The sequence below is a fragment of the Anser cygnoides genome, chromosome 1 (assembly GCF_040182565.1).
Source record: "Anser cygnoides isolate HZ-2024a breed goose chromosome 1, Taihu_goose_T2T_genome, whole genome shotgun sequence".
In the NCBI taxonomy this organism is placed as follows: Eukaryota; Metazoa; Chordata; class Aves; order Anseriformes; family Anatidae; genus Anser; species Anser cygnoides.
This window is the reverse complement of record NC_089873.1, coordinates 187,500,749-187,515,482: the sequence shown is the minus strand read 5'-3', so window position 1 is coordinate 187,515,482 and position 14,734 is coordinate 187,500,749. Positions and strand designations below refer to the sequence as shown.

At 34.7% G+C, this 14,734-nt stretch overlaps 1 protein-coding gene across 11 annotated transcripts in view; it reads left to right on the top strand.

Moving 5' to 3' along the window:
- Nucleotides 1-14,734, top strand: part of NBEA (neurobeachin) — a 521,005-nt gene that overhangs the window by 173,920 nt on the left and 332,351 nt on the right. For 8 of the 11 annotated variants that reach the window (XM_066989700.1, XM_048081222.2, XM_048081214.2 and 5 more), the window contains exons 25-29: nt 6,385-6,408; nt 8,837-9,017; nt 10,114-10,244; nt 11,504-11,611; nt 14,042-14,210. In XM_066989700.1, the coding sequence (XP_066845801.1) occupies nt 6,385-6,408; nt 8,837-9,017; nt 10,114-10,244; nt 11,504-11,611; nt 14,042-14,210 (613 nt within the window). The remainder of the gene's footprint in view (nt 1-6,384; nt 6,409-8,836; nt 9,018-10,113; nt 10,245-11,503; nt 11,612-14,041; nt 14,211-14,734) is intronic. The other 3 variants (XM_048081219.2, XM_066989702.1, XM_048081215.2) reach the window with 1 other exon arrangement.

The following is a 14,734-nucleotide window of genomic DNA, read 5'->3' as shown; positions in this document are numbered from 1 at the left end:
ATCTCTTACCATTCATCAACTGAAATTACTTTGCCACTCCTATTACTTCTAGGTAGTTAACAAAAGACTGTTTTGCACTGTTTTATTTGAAAGATATGAAAGTATTGACTAGTAATTGGCTAAAATATGATTTTCAGACAGACAATTAATGCTATTTCTGCACTATTTTCTCTGTTAACTAGGAAATTATTTGCTGTTAGCAGAAACACAGGACTCACGGAAAAGATTTGAGTTTGTAGTCAAAAGAATGACACTAAGATTGCTGAATAAAAGGTTTTGCTTGTTACATTTTAAAGAATGTTGACATGTATGAGAGTGTGCATGAACCCATCTTGAGATGAAGGTTGTACTTTAGATAAAAGGACATCGGCAGATATTTTTAGAAAGAAATCTTTTAGGCATCATTTGAAAATGAAGATGTTTTCTTTTTTGTCTTTCATACAAAATAGGCACAGCGTGAATTAAACTTTCATTCCATTGAACAGTATTATTGTTTTTAGCTTTTTTGTCCTGGTTTATGACACTGTGAATCCCTCCTCCCTCCTACAGGATAACAGTTTTGCAATTCACTATTTCCTTTATTTATTCTGAATAGTGTGTCTGTGTGTATGTATATATATATTTGATACAGCTTTATAAACTATATATCCATTTGTTAAAATACTGTCTGTTCATACTACCTTGCAACAATAGTAGTGATTTTTATACATCAATACAGAAGACTACATTTTCAAATTTGTGTATTATACATACATTTCTCCACTACATGGGGACTCCGTGTATTACTTAAGTGCTCAAATATACCATCTGTTTAGGATGATAAAATTAAGTTATGAAATATACTCATTCACTTAAAGATCAATAGCTGTTTTTAAACTGAATTAATCATACTCTTAGGAGAGGAGAGGAGAGCAGATCAGAGCAGAGGAGAGGAGATGAGGATTTATTCATCACTGTAAGAGACACAAATAGGCCAGCACATCCTTCCTCTTTCTTTGAGAAAATATTCTCCTTTAATATTTTTCTGGATGACAGTTACAAAGGGATTGGATACCCTGTTGGACCTCTTCTGAATATCCATCATATGATGAATTTAAAGTTTCATACTGCTTCTCAGACCTGTAATACTTCTGCATCCTAGAACTGCAGTGGAGAAAGTGGCTGATGTGGTGGTTAGGAATGTATTTCTTTTCAGACCTGAAAGGGCAAGGTAGTTTAGTGCTTACAGTCATTTACAAAAGACTCTATCTCACTCTCCTCCTCTCATGAGCTGCTAATTGGAAGAGAGAAGTCTGAAATTAGAAGATTTATATAAACTCTCCACTGAATAAAAATATTTACAACAGGCCTAATAGTGACACTTTCTGCCTGAGTAACCATCAACGGAGGAAAGAGCCTATACTCTTTCTCCCTTACCTATTCTAAGAAGGACAAAATGTCTGAGGTTGAAAGTTGACCTCCGGTCAAAGGTTGAACTCTGGAGGTCATCTAGTCCAATCCCCCTGCACAAGCAGGGACACCTAGAGCAGATTGTCCAGGACCCTGTACAGATGCTTTTGAAGTTCTCCAAGCAGGGAGACCCCACATCCTCCCTGAGCAACCTGTGTCCATGCTCCCTCACTTGCACAGTACAGAGGTGCTTCCTGATGTTCAGAGGGAACCTCCTATCTGTCAGTTTGTGCCTGTTGCCTCCTGTCCTGCCACTGCATGCCATCGAAGAGTCTGGCTCTGTCCTCATTGCACTCTCTGTATTTATAGTAGACATTGATGAGATCACCCCTGAGTCTTCTTTTCTCCAAGCTGAACAGTCCCAACTCCCTCAGCCTTTCCTTATAGGAGTGATGCTCCATTGTCTTCATTATCTTCATGGCACTTTATTGGGTTCTCTGCAGTATGTCCATGCCTCTATGGAGGAGTCCAGAACTGCACATGACTCAAAATGTTACTATTCAGGGAATATCTTCCCGCATTTACAGTCTCAGTTCTTGGGCCTTATGCAAAAATTATGATATTGAAATAATACAGAATATTTGTGCATTACATGACTCTATCCCAAGATTTGCTACATGCAGGCGACTTGAGATGTTTACTTGAGCAAAAGTTTATATTATTAAAGAAACCACTTCAGAATAAACATGTCTTCAGACATCTGGGAGAAGTCAGTTTTTAGTTACTCATGGTATGTTTGCATATTTAAAAATTATTACCATAAATAGTAAGGCAACAAATTTATCTTAGACCGTTGAGGAAAATATTTGATTCATGAGCTACGTGACAAAATACAGACTGTATATCTTGTGAGGAAAAACAAACAAACAAACAAACAAACAAACAAACAAACAATAATTGATGTAAGTAACTGAAGCATAAGAGGTTCTGTCTGAACTTCAGGAAGGACTTCTTTACTGTGTGGGTGACCAAGCACTGGCACAGGTTGCCCAGAGAGGTGGTGGAGTCTCCCTTCTTGGAGATCTTCAAAAGCCACCTGGACGTGGTCCTGAACAACCTGCTCTGGATGTCCCTGCTTGGGCAGGGGTTGGACCACATGATCTCCAGAGGCCTCTTCCAACCTCAATGGTTCTGTGATTCTGTAATTTAAACTGGGCATGCTATTAGAAGTCCAGTCAAACAGTATTGCAATGCTATTATGAAACAAAGTGGTTCATGCTACATGGACTGCCATACTGGGACAGTCCAGGGACCTCGTTGGTATACTATTCTGCCTCCAATAGTGACTGCAGCTTACAGAAAAACTACAAAAGTCTGAGCAAGCATATTGATTGCTCTAATAATACTCTATTTCAGCATTTAGGATTTTAACAGCTAGAGAGGGTATCCAGACTGTCATGTTTAATAACAACTGAGGAATTTATCCTTCTAGAGTTTATCTAATCTGTTTTGAAGCTACTTACTCTTTTAGCCTCTCTAATATCCTATGGCATCAAGTCTGACAAAGTAATTATATAACCTTTGAAGCACTTCTTGTCTTTGTTTTTTAAGCCTGCTTAAAAAGCATAAAGACACTATGTGCCTTACAATTTCTGCTATGAAAGGAGTGCTTAATCGCCTCTTTATTCATCTCTGTATCATTTATGACTTTGTAGGCTTGAGTCGTATATCCTGGTGTGTCTGTTTGAATCCATAGAGTCTTCGTCTTGTTTAGTCTGTCTGTCTTTTGAAGCCTCTGATCCTCCATATCTCTATTCTGTGGAGCTTTCCTGCTTGAACTAGGGTGTGAAAAACTCTCCCATTTTGTAGATCCTGTGGAATACCTATATTCAGTTTATCAACAAGAATGAGCTCATTTTACTTCATTTCTTTCTTCCTTGCCCTTATGAGAGGATGATAAAACATGATGAAATTCAAGAAGGGATTAGGGTAAACTTAGGTATCTGCTTGAAGTATTTGCATGTGAACAGGATATCTAACTAATGGGAATCTACTCAACAGAAGCAAACGATTCAGCTATCCCTGAAGTGGATCTATCCACATCTTGTGGATAGTCAACCATATCTCTGTAAGCTCCACTTATTGTGATGAAGGTTAACCTGGAGCTGAATCCCACCTCTTTTTATGACATAGCTTACTTATTTTCTAACAGAGAAAATGACAGACAGACATACATAGTGTCTTTACAAGATCACATGTAATAATACTTCATTTCAGCTCCATATCAGTTCCTTGACTTCCATATGTCAATCTGAGCTCAAGGGAGGCCTTATCCTGGGCTGCTTAGTCTTTAACTGTGCTGAACACCTCCCTTCTCAACAATCTGGTATAGAGTTAGTTGTTATATGTCTCATTGCATCTTTATTTTTTTTAAAGGCATTTCACCTTTATCTCAGTAGAATAGACACTGTATATTGGATGTTTAAATTAATTAAGGTTATAAACAAAAAATAACCAAGAGCTAAGTTTAGAAAAATTACTGTCAGGATATTGGAGGATTTTTTATTTTATTTTTTTATTTTTATTTTTTTGGCTTTGTGCAACAGCTTGTGTGTTGTGTTCCTTCCCTTGCTGCAAAATCAGTACTGTCACAGTTACTTTAAAAAGATTATTTGTGGAATTTTCCACTACAGAAAACTTTTTTCTTTACATAGTTAGGATTTATACTGAAATGGCAATGCTACTAGCTTACTAGCTTGGGTTGAAGATTGCTTTATGATTCTTTGTCTGCTGTAGAACAGGCAATCTTAATCCAGGGATTTCTTTACTGTTGAATGCTTGAAACTGAAATCTATCTTTTCCCTTGACATTTTTCTCTGTCCAGACGAGGGTAATCTGAATAGTGCTATGAATAGGGGCCATTAAATATGAATAGGAAAAAGAAAAGAAAAAAAAAACTTTTCATATATATAGGCATATAAATTTTCATATATATATACAGAGAGACACAAATCTGTGACTGACTCCTGACTCAAGAGTAGAGAGAAGTTTATACATTTGCATGGAAAGTGTACTGCAATTCACTGTAATCTATTCCCACATTTCAGTATTTCTCTTACTTTCAATTACCACCACCCCTGTATCAAGGTCTGTGCAAGGGTTGGCTTCAAATGATGGTGTTTTTAAAGGGACGTGAATTGTACGTGTGAACTAAAGTAAAATGAAAGCAAATATTAACAAAATATACAATCAATTCTGTTGCTTTAGAGTATAAAATGGAGTGTGTTCCACTGTTGATTCTTGCCTATTAAATTGGGAGTTAAGCCGCCAATATTTTAGAGAGATGATGGAATATAATACTGATTTCCTGTTTCTTTGTTTCTTGCTTGTGAGGGTGGTCTTTGAGGTTTCTTTTTTATAACAGCTATAGGGAAGATCATCTTAAAATGGTGTGCAAGTGTTAAATATGTATATTTGGGAGCTATAAGAAAGAAGGTTTGCAGAAGATGCTTTCTCTTAATAGCAGCTCATTGCAAGATAAAATATTTTGTGTACAATCTAGGAATTTGAAGTCATCGTTGCTTACCACAGGGATAGTAGCTGTGACAAGGACTCAAGGATATCGAGTAAGGCAAAAGAAACGCGTTTGAGGAGTTGAAATGATTGTGACCATTGAGAGTAAATTTCCAGACCCCTTGAAATTAGTTTTCCACTTCTTCTACAAACTCTAGAATTTAAATTCACTCTTAATTCATTTAAAACTGCAGCTCTCAATTGTGATCTAAGGACTGCTGGTGTTATATGGACAGCTGTCTACAAAACTCAAACATTTTAAGACAACATTATTGGGTCCGTGGATTAAAAACCAAGATTATATATTTTTCTGTGTGTTCTGTGTATAGTATTAGCATTATGATGTGCATGACTCATGTATGCCATAGTGCAGTGTGGTCTGTAACAATTCTGAGAATCAACAGTGGTACATTGATCCAAAAATTGTGAGCTAGCAATCTAGAGAAAATAGCAACAAGTTAATTCTCGAGGTGCATCCAGCTTCAGAAGAGGAAGGTATATTTAAGAGGATGAGTGTGATATTTTCTGTTCCAAGAGGAAATAAATTAGTTTGTTTCAGCTTGTTCTTCCTTCTGCCAGATTAGGTTTTTCCACTATTTAAATGACAAAAAAAAAAAAAAAAAAAAAAAAAGCTTATTTTTTTAAATATAACCAGTGAAAACTTAAAGATGATTTCCTAGCCCATATTGATAAGAAAGTGCTTCTAACCCAAACTGAAACATAAAAAAAATTAACACAGTAATTTAATTGTACACATAGGAATTTGAAGACTAACTCTGTCCTTAGAGCTTAGTAAATCTTTAATTTTTTTTTCTGTGGTTGAAAAGCATTCATGTATCCAGCATGATACTGGTTTAAGTTGAAGAAAAGACACCGAAATGTAATATATATAATGAACTATCTTGTGTTGCTTCAAAGGAAGGAGCATTATGCATGAAGAAACAGTTTACTTTTTGTGATTTATATTTATTTTGTCAAAGCATTTTAAGCCTACTTGCCTCCTCATACAAAGATTAACTACTTTATTACATTTCAGTTGAATGGTTTGTTGTAAAATGCTCATTTTATTTCTATATAATCAGTGAAAACATTACTTTGGTTTACATTGCTTCATAAAATTGCTCTATGTACTATATAAAATATGTGCATTGGTTTGGAAGAATCGGTGTTTACATGAACTCTGTAATAATACAAGATTTACAGTGCTTCTTTCCTTGTAAGTAGCTATCTCTAGATGTCTTCATTTTCAAATGTTCATGCTGAACTGAAATGCTATGATGTTCTAATTATAAATTAAACAAATGTATAATTCCAAGATACTAATTTGTTTAAATTTTACATTGTATTTTTAGTTAACTTAAATTATTTTCTTTTTCTTTTATTGTTGTGATCTGTTGTCTGTTTTGTCTGTTGCATGTCCAGGGTTCTAAGGTTAGTATTGCTGCTGTAAGTTTCAGTTTTTGCATTTTCAAAAATTTCTTGGTTTTGATCATTTAGTATTTTGACTTTTTTATTATTATTTTCCTATATCACACAGTAGGATGAAATTAGGAATATAGTGGCTGTGTTAACTTCTCCTAACATGTTTCCCTTCAGTAACTTAATGTAACAAATGAAGGTGGGTCCATGAGCTAAGTTATAAACGTGGTTCTCAGCAGAAAAAAACTCTTTAGGCCCTGAACTTGTAGTTGTATGGGACACTTGTTACTGCTCTTGAAAGTATGCACAGTAGACATGAGGTGGTGATAAATTCCCTTTTTTAAGGCTTTTTACACTACGCCAATCTAAAATATTGCTAATACCTGACGACAGCTTGATCAACAGTGGAACTTATTTTAAATGTTATTAGAATATTGATGTGCTGTTTTAATAAGGAATACTGATAATATGTTTTGCTTTAAAAAGACCTCCAGTCCTTTAGTTTTGTTTATTTATATATATATATAATTATATATATAATTTTAGGGAGATTTTTTAAAAGACTTTTTCGATTCAAATTTTTCAAAAATCTTGGTAAAATACACTAAAATGTATATTTTATAAAATGAATTAATTACATAACTTGCAACATGAAGCAAGAGATATACTGAGAAGGTTTTAAGACCATGATTGATGCAACACTATTAAAGTTTGAGAAAAATCAACAGCAGGCAGCCAGTAGGCTGCTAGCAAACTTGATGTTATTTGAAGCATGAGTTCAAACTTCAAGTTTCTGTAACCACATATGATATTTTCTAGAAGACTGTTATGGCTATAGGTTTTTTTAGATCTATTTTCTTTGGATGAATGCTTTTAAAAAAAGATGTTACAGTCTCTTACAAAAAACAGAAACTTATTTTTCGAGAATGTAGGAACACAGCACGCACTAAGAAGGGAAGACCTGACTAAAGAATAGAAGCCAGGAACAGTTATCATGTTACCATTTGTCTGATTTCATTGGGCAGATCAGACAGATGACAGCCCTTCCGAAATCACTCCTATAACCGACATGTTACATCCTTAAGAAAAATTAAATGAAGTGTTATCTATCATTGTGATGAGACATGCCACATTATATCCTACATGTTTAAAAACAGTTTTGTGCTTAATACTGTTTGGCACAGTTTGCATTCCTCATATGCTATAATCTAAGCTATTCTAAAAAGTAACTCTTCAGGAAGGATACTAATTTTTTAGAAATACAGAAATAAAGGATTTTAATTTTTCCTTTTTTTTTTTTAGTTTCTGAAATGTCCCTAACAGTACAAAAATTGTTGTACATTTTTCATAGATAACTCTAAGCAAGTGTATAAAAAGCAGCATATGTGACAAAAGTAATGTTTATTAAAAGTGGCTGAACTCTGTGTTCTAAGAAGCCGTGTGCTCTGAAATCTTATTGACAATCAATAAGAATCAGTCACCTGTAGACAATTTTTTAAGTTATTGTTTAAGCATATAAATGTGGACACAGTCAAGCCAATTTTCAATTTTCAATCAAATTTCAGTCCAATTTTCAATTTTGCATAGCTCCAGAAGTAGAAGTAAGGTTTAGGTGCTTAAGTAGACTTTTTGTTAAATAAACTTAATGTTTGCTCACTCATCTGCACTGTTAGACACCCAAATGCTTTTGAAAACATGATTCTAGACATCTTGGAGAAAAGATTTTTACATTTCAGAAATAATGAGCTCATTCAGCATTCTTCTTTAGATTCCCATTAAGCACTACATTACAGTACAGCACTACATTAGAAAAGAAATAGTCATTCTCTGAGAAATGTAAGTTGCATGCCATATAACTTGTCACATTTTTACTTCCTCCTTGTTGCTGCAGTGAAGGAGTAAACATACTCTCTCCTGATTTACAGGAGAATTTGTACAGTGCTACCAATACAATAGTAAGAATTCCCAGGGAGAATCAATTCACGGAAGCAGGGCAAAACTGTCCAGTTTTTCCCACTCTTACTTGTTTATCTAAAGGAATGTAAAAGCTATATGGACTTTAATTAATATGTTACCTGACAATTTTGTCAGCCTATGGAAGAATGTAAGACTATGTTCTACCCTTACATACTTTACATTGTTTTACTATCTGACCACACTTTGTCTTTATGTAATTGCTGATAGCTTTATATAAATATATTAGACTTTTTATCATCTATTAGAACATGTAAACACAAATAATTTTCTCACTCTTCATGCTGTCTTACTTTGAATTTGGATCACAATTTATATTAATGGTAATAATATGAGATTTTTTAAATGTAAAATGTAAAATGTAAATTTTTTCAATGTATTTATCATTAAGTGTAACAATTTAGATTTGTATGTGTATATGCTGCAGTCATTATATTTCAGTTGAGTTCAAGCTGTTTAATTCAATTATCTCCTTTTAAAGACTGAATTGGAAAATATTGAAGTGACACAAGGAATGTCAGCAGAGACAGCAGTAACTTTTCTCAGCCGTCTGATGGCAATGGTTGATGTACTAGTATTTGCCAGTTCTCTAAATTTTAGTGAGATTGAAGCTGAAAAAAACATGTCTTCTGGAGGTCTAATGCGACAGTGCCTGAGGCTTGGTAAGTCTGCAGACAGCGCGTATTAAATAATTACTTACAGATCAGTGAGCTCAAGCTAGATCAAATAGTGACACATGTAGGAAAGGTCCTTGTACTGACTGTGATGTGATGAAATAATAGTATGCTATTGCTGATTTGATGCTGTTTTAAGGTTGATTCAATTAAGACACAAAAATAATAAAATGGCATGTCTGAAATTGTTAATTCCTTTGTAAAAGTTGTATACATTTTTGAGGAGTAAAAATATTAAATAAAAGTAAATGAATAGAGGAAAAATGTTTTTCCTAAAAACTGTTTTGCTGCATGCCAACTGCAAGTTTCCTTATCCAAGGCTCTGTAGATTTGAAGACTGTTTTCAGTCCATGTAAGATAAAAAGCTTGGGATGTGTGTACAGACTGCAGATCTTAATATAAATATTGCAACAGTCTAGCACCTTTCTTCACTATTTACCATTTGCTATATCTTCTTACAATTAATTAGGCAATTTAAAAATTTCTGAATAGTTTGAATTATTCTTTCCAACCTATATCACTTTGTCCTGCTGAACATCTGTCATCTGGCATGATGCTGTTTCTTTAATGTTGTATCTCACATACTTTTTCATCTTTTAAATGCTGAATAATTTTTAGACTCTGATTTTTGTCCAGTTATTGTTCATACCACTCATTAGATCATTAATAATTATACTGCTACTGGTATAATGCTTGTGGTTTATTATCACTGATTAATTTTCATCAAATTCTCAATTAACTCCTACTATTTTCCTCTGCTGTAGCTGTGCATAACTGCACTCAAATTTAAAGTGTTGATAACTGATCAATAACATATGAGAGCTCCAGTTCAAGGACTAATAACTTTCAAATTTTAATATAGTGAGATAGCAGTTATACATTAGGTTATAACATTAGGTTGTTCAGCTAAAAGAATGAAGTAAGTCACCATTAATGCTTTCCTAGTACCAATGGAGTCCAATGTGATAACTATTGCCGTTACTATTTGGACATGGTTATTGATATATGCAGACTGCTAATTGATATTCTAAAAATAACTATAAGAAAATAGCTCTAACGTGTTTAATTTTCATGACTTTTTCAGTTTGTTGTGTGGCTGTGAGAAACTGTTTAGAGTGTCGGCAAAGGCAGAGAGAGAGAGTGAACAAGACTTCGTTAATCAGCAGTAAAGCTCAGGATGCTCTCCAGGGTGTAACTGCAGCAGCAGCAACCAAGGTAATCCAGTCTTCAGTTACCAACAGCACTGACAAGACTGTACCACTGCTTCTATGACCAGAAAGCAATTGTATCTGCCTTCTCAAGTATTTGGGAAAAGCTTGTGCAAAAACTTAATGCAATGGTACACTGGAGCAGTTTTAAAGAGCTTTACCACTCCTGCTTTGTTTTGAAGTTCCCTTCACATCTGTATAGTTTTGTTTGTTTGTTTGTTTGTTTGTGTTTTGTTCTTTTTTTAGTACCTGCATAGCTTTTTTAATTTCTCAAGGCATCTTCAATTTGGATGAAGTCCTGTAATCACATCTGTCAGTGGAACATCTGAGTCCCAGCAACTTCAACATACCATTGCATGTACAACAGAGATCAGTATTTTCTTTCTGACTGAATGAAACCTACTTAATATACAATTTCAACATCATTAACACATTGCTTTTTTTTTTTTAACTTGTTAATAGCTTTGAGTCCTTAAACTAAAATCCTGAAGAATTTAGTGTAGCCTGTGACATAACTAAAATATGGCATTTTAGCTAACATAACAGATTCATGTTTTTTTGGTACTATATTTTCATTAGGAACTTTAGTGTTTTTTGTTCTCTAATGCCTCTTCCAGACAGCATTTACAAAATCAGCTACATTCACATTATTATTTTATTAAATCTCACAAAAGGCATTATATTTTCCACTTTATCACATTCAGTGCAAAGCAAATCAGTATAACGATGCTTTTAGGTGTTTAGGCATAATTTGCAATATATTGTCATTTTTTAAACAAAGCGTAGTACTGTATGTCTTTGTAATAATAAGAATTATACTGTGAATAATCTGTAATAATTCTCAGTAAAATGAAAAGAAAATGATTTTTGAAAATATTTCTGCTCATGGTTTTTAAATTTAACATGTATTAGACAATTTATTGTACTGCTATGAAACAACTATAATCAGAAATCATCTTTTGTGTGCATATTATTGTTTAACTCTGCAAAAAGATACAGTTGTTCTGATGTAGTGGGATGATGTAATAATTTAAATATTTAGGACAATAATTCAAACTTTGTTTTATGTAGAAGCCTTGTCTGAGTGAAAAGTACATTGTTAGTATAATGAAAGTACATTGTATAATGAAAGTATATTGTTAGTAGAAGAGCATCTAAGATTAACAGTGATATCTAAAAATGTATCAAATTAAGGTTCTAACACAAATGCTTTAAATTTCCCAAGATATTTGGGGAAAAAAATTCTCATGACTGTTTTATTTGTAGACTCCCCTTGAAAATGTCCCTGGCAATCTTTCTCCTATAAAAGACCCTGATCGGCTTCTTCAGGATGTTGATATTAATCGTCTACGAGCAGTTGTTTTTCGTGATGTGGTGAGTAATATGTGCTGTAATTCTACAAAATCATCACTTCCGTTTTCAAACAATTTTTGGTTGTTCTCGAATTTAAAATATCTTTCAAGTGTCACACGATATATATTATCAGCAAACCATCTGCTCATGGCTTTTTAACTGCCAGCCACTTTCTGCACTTTAAAATTGCAGAATCATAGAATGGTTTAGGTTGGAAGGGCCCTTAAAGTTCATCTAATTCCTGCCATGGGTAGGAACACCTTCCACTAGACCAGGTTGCTCAAAGCCCCATCCAACCTGGCCTTGAACACCTCCAGGGATGAGGAATCCACAGCTTCTCTGGGCTACCTGTTCCAGCGCCTCATCACCCTCAGAGGAAAGAATTTCTTCCTAATGTCTAATCTAAACCTCCTCTCTTTTAATTTAAAGCAATTCCTTCCTTGTCCTATCACAATACCCCTTGACAGAGTCTCTCCCCAGTTTTCTTGTAGGCCCCCCTGTAGGTACTGGAAGGCTGTGGTAAGGTCTCCCTGGAGGCTTCTCTTCTCCAAGTTGAACAACCCCAACTCTCTCAGCCTGTCTCCATAGGAGAGGTGCTCCAGCCCTCTGATCATCCTCATGGCCCTCCTCTGGACTCACTCTAACAGGACTATGTCCTTCTTGTGCTAGGGACCCTAGAGCTGAATGCAGTGCTCCAGGTGGGGTCTCACTGGAGCAGAAAGGAGGAGAACCACCTCCCTCACCATGCTGGCCACGCAGCTTTAGATGCAGCCCAGGAAAAGGGTTGCAGCTTTCTGGGCTGCAAGCACACATTGCCAGCTCATGTTGAGCTTTTCGACAACCAACACCCCCAGGTCCTTTTCCTCAGGGCTGCTTTCAATCTATTCTTTACCCAGCCTGAATTTGTGCTTGATCATATTGATAAACCATTTCAGATTAGTACATAATTTTGTTTTACAGTCAGACTTGATCATATATTAGCCAAATACTCACAATCAGAATAAATCAGTTATGTCCTGAATTAAAACTGTATTAATAAAAGTGTCAGTTATTTGTCCAACCATTGTAGGTGGAAGAATTATTATATTTATTGCAGAGATGCAACAAATTGATTAAAAAAAAAAAAGTAAATTTTTACTTCGTCTAAATATATGTATCATATATGTATAAATATATATATAAATGTTTTTGACATGTCTGCAACTGGTTTTACAGTAAAACTACTCTACAATATCATTTTTGAAAGCACTGCAATAGGAATTATTATTATATATATGCAAATATATATTTTAGGTTTAAACTTCTCCAGCTTAGGTTTGAGCGGATTGAAAAAATGAATGTAGGAATAGTTTTAAATGAAGAAAGTATAATGAGAAACAAAAGCATTTATCTGTTAGAGTGATCTGATCTGATCATCTTTAAAGGCCAAGGTTGAAGCTGGGTGATGATCTTCTCTCACCTACTCTTTCCTTACGTAGAGGAGAAGAGAGTAGTGGAAGCAGATTCTGAAATTTCTATGAAAGAACTAGTAAGAGGATTTACAGTTATTTTAAGTGTTGCAGTGACATGCAACCAAATTAAACACACAGAAAAATATGGAAAGCAAGCCCTGGATTTGTGATAGAAAATGGGTACCTGTGGAATTGAGACAAATTGAAACTACTATAGGAGCAAATAGAGGCTGAAGTCTTAATTCTACCATGCTTGGTTTTATGCTACAATAATAATAATAGAGATGTCAGTTGAAATACAGCAAACTAGGCTCAATCAGGGCCATATCCAAGCAATTGGTAGTGGCCATAGAACAGCAGACTACACGGGGTGGGAGGAAAATAAAGGCAGCAAAGTTGTTTTGGTCTTGGTATTTACCTTAGAGCCCTAGAAAATGAGTGTTTCTGCTGATAATCCTGTTGAAGAAGTCAGAATATATGAACTGGGATTTATTGCTGGAAGGAAAACAATGGTCATAAACCTCCTGCTTTTATGTGTTGCCACAAGTTGTTAGTGCCTGCTTATCATCCAGTGTTAGTTAGAAAAACATCAGCAAGCTTAGTATTCCCTCTCAGTAGTATTCCCCCCTTAACTTCTTGCAGCAGGACCTTTTGGATTCTCATCTTTGGGGCATCAAAAGTAAGTTGCCATTACTGTTAAGAAGAATTGAAAGCACTCTTAGAGCAGAATCAAGCCTCTACTCTGAAATGCCCATTGACTTCACAGGCTTGAAGATTTGTGTAGTTTCCAAATTACCTTTAAGATTAAGTACTTAATAAATGTTGTGTACATACTACTTCAGTGAAAATCCATTAAATCTTCTAGTTAATCCCTTTGCTACTATGTTAACAGATGTAACATTTCAGAAGGGCATTATTTATAAAGCTTTGAGATGATCTTGAGTGAAAATTCCATGGAAATGTCCAGTATTATAGATCTGTTCCTTTCTCTCTAACACAGGACGACAGCAAACAGGCTCAGTTCTTAGCTTTGGCAGTAGTCTACTTTATTTCAGTTCTGATGGTCTCCAAATACCGTGATATTCTAGAACCACAACGAGAAACTGCAAGATCTGGGAGCCAGGCAGGTAGAAATATCAGACAAGAAATAAATTCACCAACAAGTACAGGTACCTTTGTTTTCTTTAAATGTTATTTTTCCATTTTCATATGTAGATTTTTTAGAACTGTAATTATCTCAGTACAAAGTACTTCTAGTGAGTAGTTTAAAATTCTAATAGGAAATTACATGGTACTTTCTCTAAAATAATTTTAATGTACATTGGCAGATTTCACTTATTCTGTGCATTTGCTTATAGAGTATAATTCTCATTTTTGTATTGTTTTTTATGCTTTTGTTTCTTTCATTTGAATATAATTGAAAAGAAACAGTGTGTCTGATGGGGCTAAAGCTGTAAAGTACAAGACAATTGATCAGCACAACTTTCTTAGGCTATTATTTGTTAGTAAGAGCAGATATCTTTATACAATGAAACATATAAACAGCAAACACAGCTCTTCGCCCATGTAAACTCTTTTAGTTTAAATTAGGAGGTTTGTGAAAAGGTGGTGGTGGAGGACTCCTTTTTGGAGTCCTGCTGTGTTGCTGCCTACGTTTGAAAGCCTAAGGAAAGATTATAAGAAAAAGGAAGCA